We start from the raw sequence: 21,493 nt of genomic DNA, 5'->3' as shown, positions 1-21,493 counted from the left end.
TTTGGGATGTTTGGGTTCATACCTAACCTTCCCCTCCCTTGGTTTTTTAAACTATTTGCAGTCAAGTTTAACTTCACTGAAGTTTAGGTTATTGTGGAAAAAAAAAGACGTTAGTTGTATAGGGCTCTGATTTTCCTTTTTTTGTGTGTGATCGCTAGCAATACAAATGACACAAACTGGATTTACACGTCAGATCTGTAAGAATAATTTTGGAAGAGACACATGTTGACTTTCTAGGGCATATTTTTCCCTTCAAAATTATACTTCAGTGATATTTCTAGCATTCCTAAGTGAATGCTGTTCCCTTCAAGAGGGTCCTTTATTCTTGTTTGCACTTTTATTTTTTTCTTGAGTAAGTGCAAAAGTCACAGTCCCAGAAGTGAACAAAATTAAGCCGAGTCTGAAAAAAGTGTTTAGGGAAAGAAGAATTCTAATAAAAAAGAAAATATGGTCATCAGCTTCTTTCTTCTTCAGGTTGCTGATGTCAGGGCTGGAGTTGTGAGTTGTCACCCCACCCTGTTAATTATAGGTCATGCCTAAGGAAAATTGTGTTGACCTAAAAAGTTTTCTAGGCCCAAATATGTACTAAAGCTATATCACCAAGAATGACTAGTCTAGCAAACATTCAGATTTTTTTTTTCTCTCATACTCGCCTGACATTTTGTTTTGAAAATTGCAGTTTTGTTCAATGTGAAGTTTATCTACATGTAATCACTGCTCAGTCCTTTAAACACAATGAAATCTGAGGAATCCTATCTTATGGCTATGCTCTTGAAACTGACAGCACTTAAGGCTTGAACCTAGCCAGAACCCAGATTGGGACTTGAACCCACAGTTTTTAATTAGAATCACTCACCCGGTGTCTGGATTTACTGAGGTTCGGGTTCTTTGTGCCTTGCATAGAAGGTATTCATTGAGAGACAACATGATAGACAAGAAATAGATGTATTAAGATAGGACGCTTGTGAGAGATGCAGGCAGGCAGGCAAGGAGGATCTGCCCAGAGGATTAGGTGGGCTACAGTTTTATCATCCAGGGGAGTGGAGGTGGGAAAAGACCACCTCTCTTCCTCTTTCTTTGAGTAGTAGCTCTTCCTTGGTATCCAGTATTTGACCCTATAAATTCAGACTAGCACTGTCATGGTGCTTCTTCAAATCAGCAGAAGGATAGTCCTTGAACTCCTGCCCTTGGTCTGAACTGGAATGTGGACCTCACCCCATCACCTACAGTTCTCACATCTCCACTAGTCAAGCAAGCCTGCCTTGTTCTGATGGTTTTCTTGAGCAATTCTTAACTTACAGTGATCTCCCAAAGTCCCCTAGCTTTCCATTTCTATCTTATGGTCCCTTATTGGGACTTCTACAACTGCCAGTGTAACTATCCTATTCCACTCCATCATTCTGGGGCCTACTGTTTTCTTTTGTTCAGAAAATACTGTCTGGGGAACAATTAATAGGGTACTTATAAAATGTACACAGAGGAATTTGGCTGTTGATGAAGCTTCTGGTCCATAGTTCAATGAATTAATGTAGAAACTATATAGACATATGTATGTATTCTCTATTATTTGTAAATATATTCTTTTTCAGATCCCTTCCCATTATGTTATTATAAGGTCCTTGTTGTTTATCTATTTTATATATATGTTAGTATGTGTCTCTTAATCCCCAATTTTTTTTGTCTTTTTGTCTTTTTAGGGCTACAGGCACTGCTTATGGAGGTTCCCAGGCTAGGGGGCCAATGGAACTGTAGCCGCTGGCCTACACCAGAGCCACAGCAACATAGAATCTGAGCTGCATCTGCTACCTACATCACAGCTTATGGCAACGCTGGATCCTTAACCCACTGAACAAAGCCAGGGATTGAACCAGCATCCTCATGGAGGCTAGTTGGGTTCGATAAATGCTGAGCCACAACAGGAACTCCCAAATTTTTAATTTATAACCCCCACCCCGCCCCCTTGCCCTTTGGTAATTGTAAGTTTGTTTTCCATGTTTGTGAGTCTATTTTTTTTTTATTGTCACAAATTTGGAGGCATTAGAAACCTTGTTATGAAAGCCACTGTGTTTATGCTGAAATACTTTCTTTTAATGACTTGCTAAACTTACCCAAGCTAATAATTAGAATGAGAATTAACCATGCGATAAAAATAATAATAACTGAAACATTATTGTACAATTTTGAATCCAATTCTCCTCCTTGAGGTTAAAAATCACCAAAGAGGATCCTTTGTGAAATTATAAGGAAAAAGTAAGAAATAAGTACCTTTGGTATTTAAATGCTTTTTACTACACAACCTGGAAACCCTGATGTGGGAGGAGGTGATATACACGACCTGACATCTTATTTGGATGGCTGATATGTCTGCACTGAGTTATGTACCCATGTAAATACCTGAGGTGTTTGCCCAGCCATGGAAGAGAAACTGGGGGCTGTTTTAACAGCTGGTAGGGAAGGAGAATGAAAAGCCCACTCGTTCAGTCTAAAGTCAATTATTTCTCCTCCTAAGTGACAAACAGCCAAAATAATAAACACCAATTTAAAAAAAACCAAGCCTACAATGAACCAATGACACAGATAAAGCCTCACCTCCCTTCTTTGCAGAACTCCTGATGAAGCTACTGTTTCCCAAATGAATAAGAATCCACTGAGCACCTCCCTCCTCAAACTCCCCTGGGGCTCAGTCTGCAAATTCCAAGTTTCCTGTACCGCTCCTCTTTCACTTCAATAAACAAATACTTCTGCAGCAGTGGGCAGGAGGGGAGAGATGGCTCACTTCCCAACCCCAAGGGGACACCAGCCCTGCCTGAGGAGTGAATTGGGTTGGGGTACAGCAAAGAAGGCCCTGCTCAGAGTCCGGGATCTGGCTCAGAAACACTGAGACTATTGTCTTTAGAGGCAACAAAAAGGGTTGTTGAAAAACCAGGCTTTAATACAAAGCCAAAAATCTGTGCTTGTCATTTTGTGTTTATTTGGCATTCAAGTATGGCAGCCATTCTCAGCTCTTGCTGCTGTTTATTTTGAAAGGAAGGCCCATAGCCATGGACTGGGAGCCAGCTTTCAATATCTCACTCTGGAAACAACAACAAAAAAAACCCCTCTATCATTTCTACTCTTATGTCCTTTGAGTTCTCGTTGAAACTCCGGGGCTGGTGAGTGACAGGTCTGCCAGCTCCTTACCTGTTGACCATCCTGGGCAGTTCTTTCATCACGAAATACACGTTTGTATTTCTTTGGAGGAGGGGGACAGCATTCCTTTGCCATTGAGTCAGAATTTCCTGTGCATGCTCTTTCTCTTTCTAGCTCTTTTTTTTTTTGTTTTTTTGTTTTTTTTGGGTTTTTTTGGTAGTTCTAGTTGGGCAGTTCCTGTCACATAGCAGAGGTGGGGGAATGTAATCCTTGGGCAGTTTACTTCAGCTTTGTAATAAATTGTTACACTGGGCACCAGTTTATGGAAAACCAAGCTAACCTAATCTTCAACATTAGAGGAAACTGCTGAAATTTTGTAAACTTTATCCTAATGGCTTGATTGAATGAGACCCAGAGAGGAGGTGATGGGGGTGGGGTTGGTAATTTAGGCCTTAGGCCAGGGTCTTGATGTGTTAATTGGTGTCTGCAGACCAGACCCATTTCTCTGTGGTGATCAGTTAAAGAATATCGGCCATTTGTTGAAATAAACCAGTGCCCTTGACTTCTTAGAAGAGGTGAAGGGAATTGATCACAGTAAGTTCCCCAAGCATAAAAAGTTAAGATAAACTTCAGAACTGATGCGTGTGATAACAATACCTTATAATTGGTGGTGAACTGTATTTTTCACAAATATTATAATAAATTATGGCTTATAGTTATAATAATACACAATATTATTAATATATAAATATTATATATTATAATATATTAACATACAAATATATCATATTTATATAATACGGTTATATTTTATTTCATTACACTATGTTTGATCACACAATAAATCTGTAAAGAAGTAAAAATAGGAATCCATACTTTCAATGCAAATTTGGTTGGGAATGAGACAGTAAGGGATCATCCCAAGGTCAAACATGCCAGCCTACCACCCTGGTCTCTTGATTCCCAGCACCATGTTATTTTTCAGGGTATCATCTGACTTCAGGGGATGTTGCCCAATAGCCACAACAGAATGATTAAACAATTGCCATACAATAAAACCATTACATGTCATACCGTAAAAAATCTCTGAGGTAGAGCCTGGTTTTTCAACTCACTCGTTTCTGACCTGGAAAAAGAGCAAAGGCTGGGGAGGGTCTTTACATCTTCCCCTGGCTCCAAGAGAGTGCGGGTGCATTCTCCACTACCTTCCTTCTCCCATTCTTTGTTTTTGGTCATTAAGACGGATTTTTCACTTGACTTCAGTGAAGTCTTATGCTTAATTCTGTTTTGAGTTAATTTAGGGTTGAGTCTTTCTTATCCATCCACCTTAACTTAAAAGGAGTTACATTTCTTTGAGCCCTTGTTTTGTAGGTGACAGCCAAACCCAAATGTTATCTCCTTCCATCCATGTTAAAAAGGGTCAAGGGAATGACTCATCTTCAAAAGTGGTTTTTGGGTTTCCTGGCCCAGGTAGCTCACTCAAAGTCCTTTTGTAACCAAATTTCTGAAGACTCAGGCAGGGAAAGCTGGTGAACAGAGAGTAGCTACAGGATCCTATGAAATCCCAATTAGCCAACTAGGTGTCTGAAGTGTCTGCTTTGGGCCCTAAAGAGCCTAGTGGCTTCTAACACCTCAAAGGAGTTAGTTCTTCAATAAATATTTGCTGATAGTAAACAACAAGACTGGAAATGTTTCTCTTTGGAATTATACTTCCCCAAACATCTTTACAAATGGATATTTTGTGGGATGGTGAATATAAACATTTAAGAGACTTTGTAAAACGTTCTTCCTTCCGAGCACTTCCTACTTCCATCCTTTTGTTTGTTTTCCAGTGAGAATGTATAGTAATCCATTTCAAACCCTGCTTTTTGTGAATTTAGACAAGGCTCCCCTGGAGGTAGGGCAAGAATTAAGCAGATTGAAATCCTTGTGCCTGGCAGTCTGACATCACTTATAAACTCTGCCAAAATTCCTTTGGAAACAGATGTTCCTAGAGGGGGAATGATAATCATTTATCCTCTTACATTTGTTCAGTAAATGCTGATTCGTGGGAAATACAAGGATTTAGGTTCTGGTTAGAATAATTCACAAGGGATGAACGTTTTCAGAGAAAATAAACAGGAGTATTCCAACACATTCCCTGCCCCTCCCCCCAGCATTTCTTATGTTTTAATTCAAGTTTCTCCATCCACTTACAGTCAAGGAGGACTTATATATTTCTCCCCCTTCCCCAATGTCATTGCTCCCATGTCAATCATTGAGTAATTTACAGATTTTAGTAACATTTTCTAATCGCTAACCTAACATCTAAATACAAATTTCAAGGCTTCCCCCTTGTATTTGTAAATTATCTTTCAGCCAAAAATAGTGGAATTAAAACATAAAACTCCAAAAGGACCACGTATATTGATGCCTTATAAATAAGGAAAACTGTGGGTCCTATCCATACCAGCACTGTGATTACAGTGGCCTTTGGTTGCTGTAATGAATGGGTATGCTATATGTATAGGTTGATATATGTATGAGGAGAATAATGCCACTGATGTAAAAATATCAAGATTTTTAATACTTTTTTTTTTTGCATTCAAGGAATACACACAATTTGGAACATAAAGCCAAGTAAAGCTGATGTAAGACTGATTTATACTTGCTTAGATCTACAGCCAAAAGTTTATTGGCAGTTGCAATTGAATGAGTAATTGACTACTGGTAAAGATGAAAGTTCAATCAGAGGTGAACTTGAGGCAACTACCAAAGCATCTTACCCAGGAAGACTTAGGGACCTTTATTATAATTTGTAGCGTGTTCTAGAGTTTCTCTGGGTGGACAGGATTTGCTGATTTATGTTTTTTCAACTTTCAATTATTTAGAGAATTAAAAAGAAAATATGTTAGAACAAGTTTCCTCTAGAAATTGCAGGATAGGGGCATTCTATAATGATATATATAAACCTACTCTATGTTAGTAGCTATTCCAGAAATATCGAGGTGGTACATTTTATTATTTATTTTTTTAAACCGATGTATAGTGATTTACAACATCGTGTTAGTTTCTGGTGTGCAGCAAAGTGATTCAGCTATACATACTAGGTGATACTTTGAAAACACAAGTTTTTACAGCATGTATCTGATTCAATAAATGGAAAAATCTCCAAGAGGCAGATTGTATGTTCCCTCTATAGAGTCTAAACTTATATGCTTATTTCCAGAGACTGTTCCAACACCCCACTGAGATTACAGCAGAGAAAACGGCTAAAACAAAGAAATGGTGAAAACAGGGCTGAGTCTCCGCCCTTTCTCTCTGAACTCATGTTTAAAGTATTTGATTCTGCTCTTCGATGAACTGAAAAATGTCCCCTTATCAAAGAAATGTGAGAGCAAGTTAATGACCTGATCAAAATTTCTGAGGTAGCCTCAAGGATACATTGATTCTCATAGTAAACCACTGTCTTAAAAAGAAAGAGAGTTCCCGTCATGGCTCAGCAGTTAACAGATCTGACTAGCATCCATGAGGACTCAGGTCCGATCCCTGGCCTCGAGCAGTGGGTTGGGGATCTGGCAGCGTTGCTGTGAGCTGTGGCGTCGGTAGCAGAAGCGTTGCTGTGCTGTGGTGTAGGCGGGCAGCTGCAGCTCCCATTTGACCCCTAGCCTGGAAATTTCCATATGCCACAGGTGCAGGCCTAAAAAGCAAAAAAAAAAAAAAAAAAAAAAAAGAAAAGAAAAAGAAAAAAGGAAGAAAGAAAGGCAGCTCAGCATCAGTTATGCCAAAATTCAACTCAGTTTTTGCAGACTCTTAGCATCTAGATGTTTAAAAAATTCTTACCTGTAGGCTCTCTCGTTTCAGAGATTCCAAAGTGAACCCACAGGTGTTCTCTAAATTTTAGTAAATTCTTCAGCTAGTATCATTGGAATGCCATCCTCCTAAACATTAAACCCTTGATTACAAAGATACATCCACGGTAGAACGAGCATTTTCTGTTCTCCAAAGGTCCCTCTGTAGGATAATATCTTACTTGCTTTACAAAAGCACAATTCATGTGGGACTTAATTGTGCCTGAGGGTTTGAGTGGCACTTGACTTGCTTTCTTGGGCAACCAAGCCTTCTGATTTGACTGGGACCAAGGCATATCTCAGGACTTGGCTTTCAGGGCTAAAACTGGGTCAGTCGCAGGCAAATTGCTGACTCACTTTCTGTGAGGAGTCCTGGCTCTGTTATCAGGTCTTTTTTGCAGTCTGGAGGTCAGAATAGAATTGGCCTCTCCACTTCTCCGGATGAGCTCCTAGCTTTGGAGCATAAGCGTGGGCCATCAACCTCCTACAGCTTGTGCTTACCAGAGTCCACTCCAAATAGACTTTCATCTCTTCCAAAGCTTCCATTAAAAATCCTGGCCATGACTACTTTTCAAAAGAGTAGCCTGAGGAATGATGTATCTTATTTTTTAATTTCATCACTATTTATTGCTCAACTGCTTTGTACCAGGCAATGGGCTCAGCGGACGTTCTAAATGAAGGCAGATGCTGCTCACCACCAGCAGAGAGTCTGTTAAGACAAGTAAGTAAGCAAGCAATTATTTACAAAGCTTAATCCCGTCATCGTCATTGGGCCAGGTCAGGAGGAGGCTATAGTATTGGAATAAATTCTGTAAGTTTTACGCTACTCAACATCACAGATTTGCAATTTGGATTTATGCTAAATAGTCATATGAAAAATAACTTGGACTTCAAAAAAATTTTTTTTAAGTTTACAGTTATTACAGAATATAGGCTATATTCCTCATGTTGTACAGTACATCCTTGTAGCCTATTTTTTCATCCAGTAGTTTGTACCTCCCACTCTACCACCCCCACAGTGCCCCTCCTCTTCTCCCCACTGGTAACCTGCTAGTTTGTTTTCTATATCTGTGAGTCTGCTTCTTTTTTTTTTGGTTATTTTCACTAGTTTGTTTTGTTTTTTAGATTCCACATATAAGTAATATCATACAGTATTTGTCTTTCTCTGTGTGACTTATTTCACTTAGCATAATGCCCTCCAAGTCCATCCACATTGCTGTGAATGGCAAAATTTCATTTTTAAATGGCTGTGTGTGTGTGTGTGTGTGTGTGTGTGTAAATATGATATACTGCATATTCTTTATCCATTCATCTGGTGATGGAAACTTTAGGCTGCTTCTCTACCATGGCAATTGCAAATAATCCTGCTATGACCATTGGGGTGGATGTATCTTTTCAAATTAGTGTTTTTGTTTTTTCTGGATATATACCCAGGAGTGGAATTGCTGGGTCATATGAGTTTTAGTCTTTGGCTGCACCAATTTACATTCCCTCCAAAGGGGTTCCCTTTTCCCCACATCCTGAGAAAAAATAGTGTTTTAGGAAAAAAAAAAAAAATCAAAGACTGTCCTTTGCACAGAGACCTTCACAATAGCTGGAAAAACATATCTTTGCCATTGCCAACAAACAAGTATGCTTATTTGTCGTGGACAGTGAGAACTGGGAAGTTAAGTTACATTTTACATGCAGTTTTTCAGTGTCTTTTCTTAGCCTTAGGTTAGGTTTTCTGGTAAATGTATACTTTTCCCATTATCCCATTAAAATATTTCAACATCAAAGAAGCTTCTTGGATCTCTTTGCAATAGAGGGGAAATATTACCCTTTTCTCATACACTGACCCCCCACCTCAAAAGGCAACTTTTTAAAAATGACTAAAGGATTTTGTTTTTCAGAGGACCATTGTTCCCAAGTTGGCTATGAACCAAAGAAAAGGTTCTTGCCCTAAGTTTCTCCAGTGTTGGAGAACGACCTGTCCCATTTCTCCTGATTCATGCCAATGAAGGCTAGGGGAATGTTTTGGGCAGTGCGAGGTTCTTGGTGTATATCAGAGTCCTGCTTCAGAATATGATGTCTTTCAAAAAAAAAAAAAATTGATACCCAAATCTCTTTTCACCTTTCCAGTGCCCCCCTGTTCTCCTTTGCTAGCTCGGATAATGTTTACAACAAAAAAAATGTGCAAACTTTAACATGTGTTGCTAGGGCAACCAGAATACAGCAGTAGGAATTAGACCAAAGCTAAGGAATTGAGCACAACTCCTTTGGGGAATCTTAGGCTGACGTCAGATCTAGTGAGGGCGAGGTGAAGTCTTCACAGCCCTGGATGGAGGGAAAAGCCTAATTTTGGAAGCTCCCCTAAAAAGTGCACCATATTTTTTTTTTTTTTTGTAGTTTTAGGGCTGCACATGGAGGTTCTCAGACTAGGGGTCGAATCGGAGCTGTAGCTGCTGGCCTACACCACAGCCTCAGCAATGCAGGGTCCTTAACCTAGTGAGTGAGGCCAAGGATCAAATCTGTGTCCTCATGGATACTAGTCGGGTTTGTTACTCACTGGGCCATGATGGGAACTCCTGCACCATAGTCTCAAAAGTGGGCAATATCTTAAATTTCCTCTCTGTTTCTTGTTTAATGGGGTGCCCAGTCTTCTTCCAGTCTCAGCCTTGCCTTCAGATTTTTTTCAGAACAAAGGCAGCTCCCTAGGTTATACTTCTAGATGACTAACTACTCCTCAAGTGGATCTTGTGAGGATTAAATGTAAATAAAACAGCTTTTTTGAAATAATAACAAATGTTAGTTATTTTTTCCAATAAAGAAAGAAGAAAGAAGAAGAGGAAGAGGAGAAAAGAGACCATGTGTGGATGTTTGACCTTGATTATAATGAGTTTTTCTTATGAGCAGTAGGATAGTGTCTTATTAAAAAGCCTGCATCTCCAAAAGCAGGGAAAGGTGAGATATTTTGTCCCAATTGCTTGATCCTTAGTCAGTGGTCCATGTTTCATGCTGCAAATACTGATCTGTCATCTTTCTCCTTAGAGCAGACTAACGTCATGTTGCTTTAGGAAAAATTCATTGAAACAAAGGAACAAAATACACAAGATATAGTGTTTTTAAAAACATTTTTTAATGAAGAAATAATTCCATTCCAAAATATAGACACACAATTAAATAGTTTAATCACTTCAAAATATGTCCCCAGGAGGTTCCAACACACACACACACACACACAAAACAATACTTAACAGCAATACAAAAAAAAACAAAAAAAACCAAACCCATACCATAATAGTTTTGTTACATACCAATGAATGTTGTGAAATCTTTAGTGTCTCTGAATTGGTTATTTCAAATGGTGTCAAATTACAGTAGTCAGAGTTAAAAATGTCTTATAGTTAATTAGCCTCAGGATGTAATGCTTCTGATTTTTTTTTTTCTCTTTTTGGTTCAAAGGTAAAAATGCCCTTTCTTCTGAGGACACGGTGGAGTTCTTATTTGTGGCTCCTTGCTCGGAATTGAACCAAGGTGACAGCAGCAACCAGAGGTTGCCGTATTTACAACAGTTTATCTACAGTTAACAGCCAAGAACTAATAAGGGTGGACAAAGATGATCAAAATAAAAGCGGACATCAGTGCTAAATTATGATGCAACAGTTTGGCTCATGCATATAAGAAAATACATAGTATATCACAACAAAGGCCACACTCTTATGTAATTCAGTTCACATTACTACTTACAAATGAACCTTCCCTGCCTTAAGAGTAGATCATTCGAGAATCCGTTTTTCACAATCTCCAGCACATCTCCCTCTGACCAACCAAACTTACCCCAACTTTCGTCCTGACCAACCACGACTGATTCCTGAATCCCCTACAGTAGATCTTGCCCTCCTCCTTGCCTCCATGAACCTGGTGCCGTGGGGGAGGGTTGGCTATGTTGGACCAGTGCTCATTAATAGGCCATCATCTCAAACGGAGACGGATGTGCAATTCACCGTGGAACAAGAAAGAAATACCCCCCCGCAAGACAGAATGGTATCTAATGGACAGGACAGATGACACCTGCTGGGTTTGCATTAGAATGGGCCCCAGAAATAGATTTGGAGAGCCAAGGAAAGAAACCCACCCAAAACCACAAAAACCCAAAACAACACACGCCATTTTGTCTCGGTTACAGGACAGGGGTGCTTGAGTCTGGTCTCAGTGCTGACGTGGAGCTAAGAGAAAGAAAAGGTGGCTGGTTAGTCAGGAATTGGTCATTGGCAGCAGTTTCCAGAGTCCTTGCAATGGCTTTGTAAGACGCTATCGACAACTGTGTGATGGAGTTGGCAATGAAAGCTATGACGGGGGAAAGTCATCCACAAAAGAGTTCAAACCTTAGACAAACGTTTTGATGGAGAAACACAAGATGACAACATCTGTCAGCCCGGTCCAGTCGGTGGCTGAATGCCACTTGCAGGGTTAGAGTTCTGAGTTCAAGAACTGCCCGGCTATGAGTCAGAGCTGACAGCCATGTAGGTAGCTGGGATGTAGTGGTTTTAAGAACTGAGTATGAGGCACCAGTGGCCACTTGTTCCATCTAGAGAGGTACGGGTTCACAGAGGATGGGCAGTGGGAAAGAGATGAACGTTAAGCTATACCAACAAAACCCGCAATAAAACCTACCGGGCTAAGAAGTCTGAGAACTGTGCAATCGTGTCCCTTTGGTGTTAGCCTATTTTCAGGGACATTTGTCAGGATGGTTCTCTGGTGGGAAATACGATTAAGTATAGCAAGTGGGCAGCATGGGCTCCTTGCTAATGCCAACCAAGAGCTTTACTATCCCCGAGGTGAATGATTTTGTTCCAGAGGGCAGCCAAGGAGGTGGTTTCTGACCAAAGACAGAGACACAAACATCTCTGAGTCCTCTGGGGAGGGAGCTGGAAGATCTCAGGATGTCTCTTCTCAGCTTGGCACCCACCAACCACGGACTCTGTGGGGTGGGGGAAGGTTTTTGCCAGCCCTGGAAGCAAAATCAAACTGCTGAAGCTTTGAGGTTGACTCAGAACCTATCTTGCTTATTCTGAATAAGGCCTTTTCAGAGACTTTATCATACAACTTTATTCTAAAGCAGCGGTTCTCAAACTTTGGTGTGCATCAGAATCACCTGGAGGGTTTATTCAAATGCAGATTAATGGCCCCCATCCCCAGAATCTCTGCTGCAGTAGGTCGGGTTACAGCCTAAGAATCTGCATTTCTAATAAACTCCCAGGTGACGCTGATGCTGTCTGTCCAGGGAACACGTATTGAGAACCGCTGATCAAAAAGGATGTTCTCTTTTTTCCTTCTTTTCCAGGAGAGACAGGAATGGAGAGAATCTGCCAATTTATGTATAACGTATCCACTATGTTGCAGGATTTTTATTTCATCAAATCTTGAAATGAGATTATTTTTTCCATTTCCCAGAATCCCGAAAGGAGGTCTTCAGTGCTCCCCAAAGAGGGCCCTCAGGAAGGACCATCAACAGAGCCATCCATTCTTCCTTCCTTGACTGTTCTTTTGCACATCAGCTTTTCCCAGAGTGCGAAATCCCTGCTCGTTTAGAAGAGCCTGTTTTCCTCTCATGCGACCACAGGAGGCTGCATGCAGAACGCCAGGTAGCCAGCTAAGGCGATACACATTCAGAAATACAAGGAGAGCGAACGTTTGCAAGCGCACTTTAAGCCTGTACATTTAAAGCTGAAAGGCCTCCAAACGACCCGATGGGGGTTCTGGTGGATGAGCGGTGCTTTTAGAAACATGCTCCCTAAAGCTAAACCGAGAGGAACAAGCCCGTGGAAGAGCAGAGATAACTTGAGTCCATTGGGGGATCTTATGGCACCTGTGGTTTATAAACAGCTTTAGTAACGAGTATTTCAAAACAGAGTTCACAGTTTTTTTTTAAGAAGATCTGTGCTGATTTTAAAAACTAGATTCTATATAATTTGAATGTTGCCTTTTTTTTGAATATGATATCTATTTGGAAAAAAAATATTTACACTAACTTCTATGGCTGACTGATTAGAGTATTTTGAAAGAAAACAACCCCAAGTTGGAAAGAAGCCCCAAAGACTGGATTATCCTGGGATGTTTGGTTCAAGCCTCTGCTCTCAGAGACTTGGAGCCAAAGGCAGACCATGCAGGCCAAGGACTCTTCTTGGCTTTGAGGCTCTGAGTCTGTACCCTCAGGAACCAAATCCTTCAGGCTTAGTGAATAATTGCAAGTGGGGTTGTTTTTTTCCAATTGCTGTGAAAAAAAAAATGTACAGTGTATATAATCAATTGTTTTGCTAAAATCTCAGAGAATTCAGAAATCAAACTCCTAGCTATAAACAGTATTAATATTGTTGTAAACTGACCAGGTTCAATATCATGTGCAAAGGTTTAAGATGCCTGTTAACACTGCTGCTGTGAGTAAACAGCAGCATGGGTTTTTAGCCTTTGTTTTCATTTCCAGGGATGAGTCATGTTACAGAAGATGGAGCTGATAAGTTAACTTTGAACAGAAGTCTTTTTTTTTTTTTTCCTTCTCAAAACACACACCTATGAACTACAAATCTTAGAACAGAAAGTTAGCTGCGCTGTTGTCAGCAGGACATGTCTTTGGGGGTGGGGGTGGGGGTCTGTCGGGAGCTGCTGCATGTGGTGGTTCTTCTCTTCCGTGAGATGAGGCTGCTGCCAGGCTGCCGTCTTCTCCTCTGTGGGGGTGGGTGCAGCTCTGTCCTTCATCACCAGCTCTCATGTTACTTTCATCTGACTATAGCTTGCCTGGGAATAAGCAATGTGTGATTTTTTTTTTTTAAAGATGGAAACTGTTCTCTAAAGTAGGGTGATGAAGCTTAGCATCCCTCCCTTTTCCCCCTGAGTCACACACACACACACACACACACACACACACACACACACACTCCCTTCCTATGACAATCAGGAATAGATGTCCTAGGACATGGGGCTACAGTCCCTTCTGAAAGCAAAGAGGACAAGAATCTTCTATACTGAGCCTCTTCCCTGGTGGGTATTGGAGGTATCTGGAGGTTTAAAGCAACATAAACAGACTATATATATATATGTATATATATATACATATATATATATATAGTCCTTTGGACAAGGACATGAAGGCACTGACTCACCATCAGAATGCCACGCTGATTAAAAAAAAAAAATTCACTTTTGATCTTCCAGTTCTGCAATTTCTCAAGTTGTGCTGGCCAAGGCGAATACCACATGGCCAGAGGGATGGAAAAGGGGCCAACCCAAGATGTGAATGGACCCAAAAGAAGTTTTCGGTGCACTCTAATTTGACTGCTAACCTTCACGTATACTGTTGCTCCCAGCGTGGCTACTTGAAAAGCAATAAATCAGGTTTCACTCTGTTCACTCTTGTTAGCATGTTGGTAAATGCATATTTATCTTCAAAGAGCCCTAAAGCGCTTCTTGAGCCAAGGCTGAGTCTTCCATGTTTCTGGTGTTTTACCTTTTGCCCCTCAGTCATGTAAAGCTCTGCTTTGTGGATGCCTAATTGACTTTGAGCTGATAAAATTGGCTTGGAGAAGAGAGGCATAGCCTTTGGAATAATTTCTGGTCCTGTGGTGTGGCCAGAATGTCCAAACAAATAGATTTCAATAACATAAATGGTTGTACAATTTCAGCTGTATTTCCTGGCTACATCAAGACAAATTACAGTAGGATAGAACTGGCAACAAAGATGAAAAGCCACTAGCTCCTGCAGTGTTCTATCAGGTCCTAAATGAGTTTTGCCTGATTTCCTGATTTTAGTGACAGGCTGGTTTATATTTAGTGTCCTGTGGAATGCCAGCTAGGTAGGTATAGGATAGGATGCAGTAAATGGTAGAGGTTACAAGTATTTTAATTTTTCACTGCCAAATTGGCTAAAAAAATGGCCTAAGAACTTTCAGAGTACTGAAACCTTTGGTGTTTATGGAGAAGAATCAAATGCTACTTTTTATCAGGGTTGATGTCAAGGGCTTTTTTTTTTTTTTTTTGCTCTTTAGAACTGCACCCGTGGCATGTGGAAGTTCCCAGGCTAGGGGTCTAATCAGAGCTACAGCTGCCACCCACAGCAACGCAGGATCCGAGCCTTGTCTGCGAGCTACACCACAGCTCACGGCAACGCCAGATCCTTGACCCAATAAGCGACGCCAGGGATCGAACCCTCAACATCATGGTTCCTAGTCAGATTCGTTTCCACTGCACCACGACGGGAACTCCTCAAGGGCTTTTTAAAAAGCCCTTTGATTAGGTTTTTAAAAACATATATATGTTTGGAATTCCCTGGTGGCCTAGCAGTTAAGGACTCAGCGTTGTCACTGTGGTGGCTCAGGCTCACTCCCTGGACTGGGAACTACTCCCTGCTATGGGCATGGTCCAAAAAAAAAAAAAAAAAAAAAAAAAAGTACATTTAGGGCCTCAGGTGCGGCATATGGAAGTTCCCAGGTTAAGGGGGTGGAATTGGAGCTGCATCTGTTGGACTACACCACAGCCACAGCTGTACAAGATCTGAGCTGCATCTGCAATCTGCACCACAGTTCACAGCAATGCCAGATCCTTTAACCCAATGAGTGAGGCCAGGGACCGAACTGTGTCCTCATGGATACTAGTTGGGTTTGTTACTGCTGAGCCACAGTGGGAACTCCAAAAGTATATTTTTCTAAGAGTTACCCACAATGTTGAAATAATGTGCAGAACAAAAATGATCAAACTGCTGGAGCTCAGAAAAACAAAGTGCTATGAAAGGAAAAGCCTTGCTCCTCTGGGACTAAATTTGCTATAAATGGAGTGAATATTTTCAGAAACAGCTCCTGGGACTCTTTTCACTGTAGTCATCATGAATCAGGAGAACATGTGGCACAGCATTCTCAAGTCCAAGGAGGCAGACTCAAATGCCCCCAAAAATGTTCTTCCTTTTACACCAAAAGGGTCTCACAGCTCCAAAAGTATATTTCACAATAACAATTATACCTTAATTTTTACTTGCTTAGTTTTAACCTGAGGACCAAGACAGCAAGGGGTCAGTAGTGTTTGAGCTAGAATGTATTCTTTTTGTTTTTTGGCCATACCTGCGGCATACGGGAGTTCCTGGGCCAGGGATTGAACCCATGCCACAGCAACAACCCAAGCCATAGCAGTGACAATGCTGGATCCTTAACCTGCTAAGTCACCAGGGAACTCTTAGAATGTTTTCTTTACTAATTGATATGTCATTTAGGAGATATATACATCCCTTTTTCAATTTAGCAGCTGGAGTTCAGTTACCTATAACTGCACTATAGACTTAGGGGATTCCATGGGTGGGAAAAGACTGTACAGTTAAAGTAGATTCATGTCCTTGGGCCCGTGCAGCCAGATGACTGTGAGCTTTGAATTGTAATGCGGGACATCTAAATGGCCCTTGGCTGGAGCCAGACATTGTCTAGATTTTTGGGACAGTGGAGCTGAAGGTGTATTAAATCACTGTACAGAGCTGAGGCCCAGCCTTATTTACCAAAGTAGAGTGAGCAAGCTAGTTCTGAGTCCCAGAGGTTCTCATATACTCACATAATAACTATAGCAGCTCCCAGAGACTGTACTGCTTGTGAAGCACTGAGCATTGTGCTAGGCATGTATGTGTGTGCTCAGAATAAAGTTATAGTGTGTCTGCCACTATGTCAAGCTCCTTAAAAACTATATCCCAGTGAATACAATTCCTCTATGAGCTAGTATTATGATATATGTTGTACAGAGGGAACAGTGGCTCACAGAGATCTAGGAATTTGTCAAAGATCATGCTGCTAGGATTTGATGAAACTCATATTTAAAATCAGTCTGTTGGAGTCCAGATGTAAGCTTTAGACCACTACAGTCAAGTTATCCTGTCAATCAAGTGCTATTCTCTTTACATTAAAAAAAAAAATTCATTGGGGATTTCCCATGTATTAAGGAAGCTCTTTGGGGCAGGGGAATCACATGCCACATAAATGAGTAAAAAAAAAATTTTTTTAATGGCTACACCCATGCGCATATGGAAGTTCCTGGGCCAGGGACTGAATCTGAGCCACAGCTGCAACCTATGTCACAGCTGCAGCCATGCTGGATCCTTTAACCCATTGTGCTGGGCTGGGGATTGTACTCCCCAGTGAACTGAGCTGCTGCTATTGGATTCTTAACTCATTGCACCACAGCGGGAACTCCATAAATTTTTTTTTGCTTATTTGATATCCTGCTGAATTCCACAGTGAATTTGAATCAGCTATTTCAAACATATAAGGCTGAAGATGCTTTCCTCTATGTTTTGCTTCCTTGTTTTCTTTCATAATACATGCTTTCGCTTTCACTTGTTAAGGTACACACTTTGATCATGTGGGCCCTGAATACAGCAGGATTAAGGAGCTGACTCATCTCTGTAAGTGCTAAGTAAGCCTCGACTTTTCTTTCTCAAGTGCTAGAGAGATTGAAAAATTGGATGTTGTTATGGATCAGTGATGTGGCATCACAGCTCCACGTTTCTGGGGCATCTTTGGTGTTACAGAAATTTCTGTGCCAATTTCCCTCATTAATAGAGTAAAAAGTCAACTCCTAGTCAACCCTCCACTGGATTATAATGAAATGCTTCATGGATCAGGATGATTCTCTGACATCAGCAGGAAGGAGGATAGTTTATCATAGAGAAAACCTAAGAGAGAGTGACTGTGCATGGAAGTTAAACGTTATCAGAATTCGGTGTATGGTGGCCACATTTCCTCCTAAATAAGAAGGTACTTACTTGAGAGGAGAGTGATAAAAGGATATTGCATTCAACCTTGCAAGCTGACCTGCGGGTGACAAAGGACACAAACAAGAAAGGTGACATGTCAAGTCTGTGATGCAGTCAGGCTGGTGAATGATTTGGGTGGAAGCCATGCAGAAAGACAGGCAGAGAGAGAAAAAGAGAGCGTCCAATGGATGAGAGTAACTTTCTGATCCATCCAACAACCATACGCTCACAGTGCAGTCAGGGAAAACCACTCCAACATCCTCCAGGGCATACATCTTGAGTGGGAACACACTGGCCCGTTATAACCTCTTAGCCCTTTTGTTTGCCTTTCCCTGGAAGTCACTGGGCATGGAAAGGAGAGGAGGGAGAGAAGGAGCTTAGAGGCACCAGAGACATCTTGAATTCCAATTGGAGCTGATGCTATTAATAGAATTTCCCTTCCTTTTGTTGATATCAGGTGAAAGTCCTAATTCACTAAAATAAATAAAAATCTAATGTCATATGAAACGACTCCTTTTTTTTAAAAAAAAATCTAGAATTCGTTTCTGTTGTCACCCAAATCCAGAAACTGATATGAGCTCAAAGAGGGAGGCCTAACAGGCACCTGTAACAGCATAATTTAGAATATCAATTATTTAACTCTCTGTCTCCCTCTATGCAGCAGAGCCAAATGAGATATGTTTAGGAACACCATCTCTCAGAGTTCCCAGAGATACCTTGGAGCTGCACCTGGGCTAATTTCCTCCTGTGGTCAGGCCATAGAAGTCAAGAAGAAAGAGCATCCTTTGTGGTCTGCACTGGAGGCATCTCTGTTTCTGTAGCGTTGAAGTATAGCTTTATGTATCTGGCTACTGTTGGTTTTGTAAGATAGGCTCCTGAAATGCTGCTGTTCAACTAAAAAGGCTAATAATGGAACATTCCAAAGAGGCAAAACTTCCGTGTTATATTGTCTAAGTGGAGTTGGTGGGCTTCCCTTTTGTTCTCTTATTTTTGGGAAAATATCTCCAAACTTAATTGATAAACAGTTGAGAAGGAGAGATCATTTATTTTCTCTGCTTCTCTTTCCTTCACAAACAGTACAAGAGGGCTACTGCTGGCCAAAAAGGGTAGAGAAAGCTGTCTGGCCATTGGCCAGAAAGCCTGACATGATACAATAACACACAGGGGCCTGGGAGGCAGCAGATCTCAACCAGCCAAACACCCCTCAACTCCCAGAACCCCAACAAAACAGAGGGAAGAGAAACATACAAGAAAACAAACATGACAGCAGAACAGTCTTCATGGGGAAAATGTATCCCCTTGAGGATGAGTTACTAACTGCATTTATTCCCAATTGTGTGTGTTTGTTATGTCCAGTGATTCTCAGATGGATAAATATGCTCCAGTAGATAAGACAGTTTGTCCAACCACACCCTGCTGAACATGGGCCTGCAGTTCCCCCAACTTTTCTTGGTGAGGTTTATTACTTTTTAACTCCTTGACATTTGATATGAGGGAAGCTGAGGACAATGAATCAAGGGAGGGGATATATTTACACGTATTCAACTTCCTTGCCTCTTGTTTTCGGCACAATCATCCCCCAGTATCCACAGGGGACTGGTTCCAGGATACCCCCACCCTGCAGACACCAAAATCCACAGGTGCTCAGATCCCTTATAGTTGAACCTCAGTATCCATAGGTTTCAAATCTGTGGGTATAGAGGGCCGACTGTATCTTTAAAATTTTTTTTTTCTTCTTTTTTTAAGGAACACATGTGTGGCATATGGAAGTTCCTGGGCCAGGGGTCAGATTGGAGTTGCAGCTGCCATCCTACACCACAGCCATGGCAACACCAGATCCAAGACACATCTGCAAACTACACTGCAGCTTATGGCACCGCTGGATCCTTAACCTACTGAGTGAGGCCAGGGATCAACATGCATTCTCAGAGAGACAACATCCGTCCTTGACTGGCTGAGCCACAATGGGAACTCCTGTATCTTTTTTTGGTGTGTTCGTTGTGCTTTTTAGGGCCACACCCATAGTATATGGAAGTTCCCAGGGTAGGAGTCAAATTGGAGCTACAGCCACAGCAATGTGAGTTCTGAGCTGCCTCTGCGATCTGCCTCACAGTTCACAGCAAGGCTGGATCCGACACACTGAGTGAGGCCAGGGATCGAACCCCCATCTTCATGATACTAGTCTACTAGTCGGATTCATTTCCCCTGTGCCACAATGGCAACTTCATGTACCTTTTTTAAAAAAGCATTTTCCTAATGATTTTGGGGGACTCTGGACTGTTGGTCACCATGTCTCCACTAACATGGAAGCCCTCTTTTTACTCTCTGGCTCAGAGTTTATAAGAATACATGGTGAGTGACAGCCAGAAGAAGTACTGAACATTTTTCTTGTCTAGAATCCATGGACTAAGGAGTTCTGTCAGAATGTTCCAGAAAGGGAGGGTGGAAGGAAGGAGAAGGCACTGAATTTGGGGGGAATGGAGAAGATCCAGCTACCAAGGGCCTGGGGCAGCTGTGGTGGGTGGTGTGGGGCCAGCTCTCAGTACCTGGTAGGCTTCATCCTGTAGCTTCTGTTTCAGGTATTCCTCCATCTTCAGCTCATTTCCAGCTGCCGGACAGAGTCATCTTCATAGTTCTCATCCTCTGGCCGCACGTAGGGGTCCCCATCTTCTGTCACCCTGAGAATCAACCACAGAGGGTGTTTTGGAGAAAATCTTAAAAGGAAAGTATGAGTGGAAATCATGTGTTAGCTATAGTTGGGGGGGGGGGCACATTCATTTAATCCTCCGATTCACTCCTTTGCTTCAGTTCACGTTAATCCAGTATCTTCTTTGACCTAATGGAAAACATTAGAAAAGCTTTGGAAGCTGGAGAAATAGATGATCAAGGTTTTCTCCTGGGCAATTTCCTATGGCAGTCTGGGGATCAATGTTGTCTATATTTTTCTAGGGTTTTGCAGGAAGGAGTTGTCTTTTAAATGTTTGTCAGTCTTAAAAAGGGCAGGCTTGGAGTTCCCATCGTGGCTCAGCAGAAATGAATCTGACTAGTACCCATGAGGACACTGGTTCGATCCCTGGCCTTGTTCAGTGGGTTAAGGATCCGTTATTGCCGTGAGCTGTGGTGGAAGTCACAGACATGGCTCAGATCTGGTGTTGCTGTGGCTGTGGAATAGGCCTGCGGCTACAGCTCCAATTTAACCCCTAGCCTGGGAATATCCATATGCCATGGGTGCAGCCCTAAAAACAGACAAAAAAAAAAAAAAAAAAAAGCAGATTTATCTTTTTTTAAAAAAAGTACATATTTTATTTTTAAATTATAGTTGATTTATAGTGTTGTGCTAATTTCTGCTATACAGTATAGTGGCCCAGTCAGATACATATATTTATACATTCTTTTTCTCATACTATCTTCCATCATGTTCTATCCCAAGAGATTGGATATACTTCACTGAGCTGTATAGTAGGACCTCATTGCTTATCCATTCTAAATGCAATGGTTAATTTTCCCAATTTGGGGGCTTTAAACGAAAAATAGAATCAAGAACCTTTTCTCTAAGGAAAGTGAGCCCTCTAGTGAAATAATGATTAAGGATATTTGTTCATAATCTAACCCTCTTTGTGTTATGTATGTATATAGACACACGGACCCTTGTGCTTTATTTTTATGGTAGAATTAAGTCTCAGAATATCAGCTGATTGATGTCAGGAAGATTAATACTCTAACCCATAGCTCTTGATCTTAAAAATTTATACTAGCTCTGGGAGTTCCTATT

At 41.2% G+C, this 21,493-nt stretch overlaps 1 protein-coding gene across 28 annotated transcripts in view; it reads right to left on the bottom strand.

The window, feature by feature from the left end:
* The window catches only part of DTNA (dystrobrevin alpha), a 420,448-nt gene continuing 409,010 nt past the window's right edge, over positions 10,056–21,493 (bottom strand). For 20 of the 28 annotated variants that reach the window (XM_021096252.1, XM_021096230.1, XM_021096248.1 and 17 more), the window contains 3 exons: positions 20,268–20,399; positions 17,731–17,779; positions 10,056–13,736 (listed from right to left, as the gene is read on the bottom strand). In XM_021096252.1, the coding sequence (XP_020951911.1) occupies positions 20,315–20,399 (85 nt within the window). In that variant the 3' untranslated portion in view covers positions 10,056–13,736; positions 17,731–17,779; positions 20,268–20,314. The remainder of the gene's footprint in view (positions 13,737–17,730; positions 17,780–20,267; positions 20,400–21,493) is intronic. The other 8 variants (XM_021096251.1, XM_021096253.1, XM_021096231.1 and 5 more) reach the window with 2 other exon arrangements.

The sequence above is a fragment of the Sus scrofa genome, chromosome 6 (assembly GCF_000003025.6).
Source record: "Sus scrofa isolate TJ Tabasco breed Duroc chromosome 6, Sscrofa11.1, whole genome shotgun sequence".
Classification (NCBI taxonomy): domain Eukaryota; kingdom Metazoa; phylum Chordata; class Mammalia; order Artiodactyla; family Suidae; genus Sus; species Sus scrofa.
Note: the sequence above shows the minus strand (reverse complement) of the source record. Positions and strands in the feature narration are given on the sequence as shown.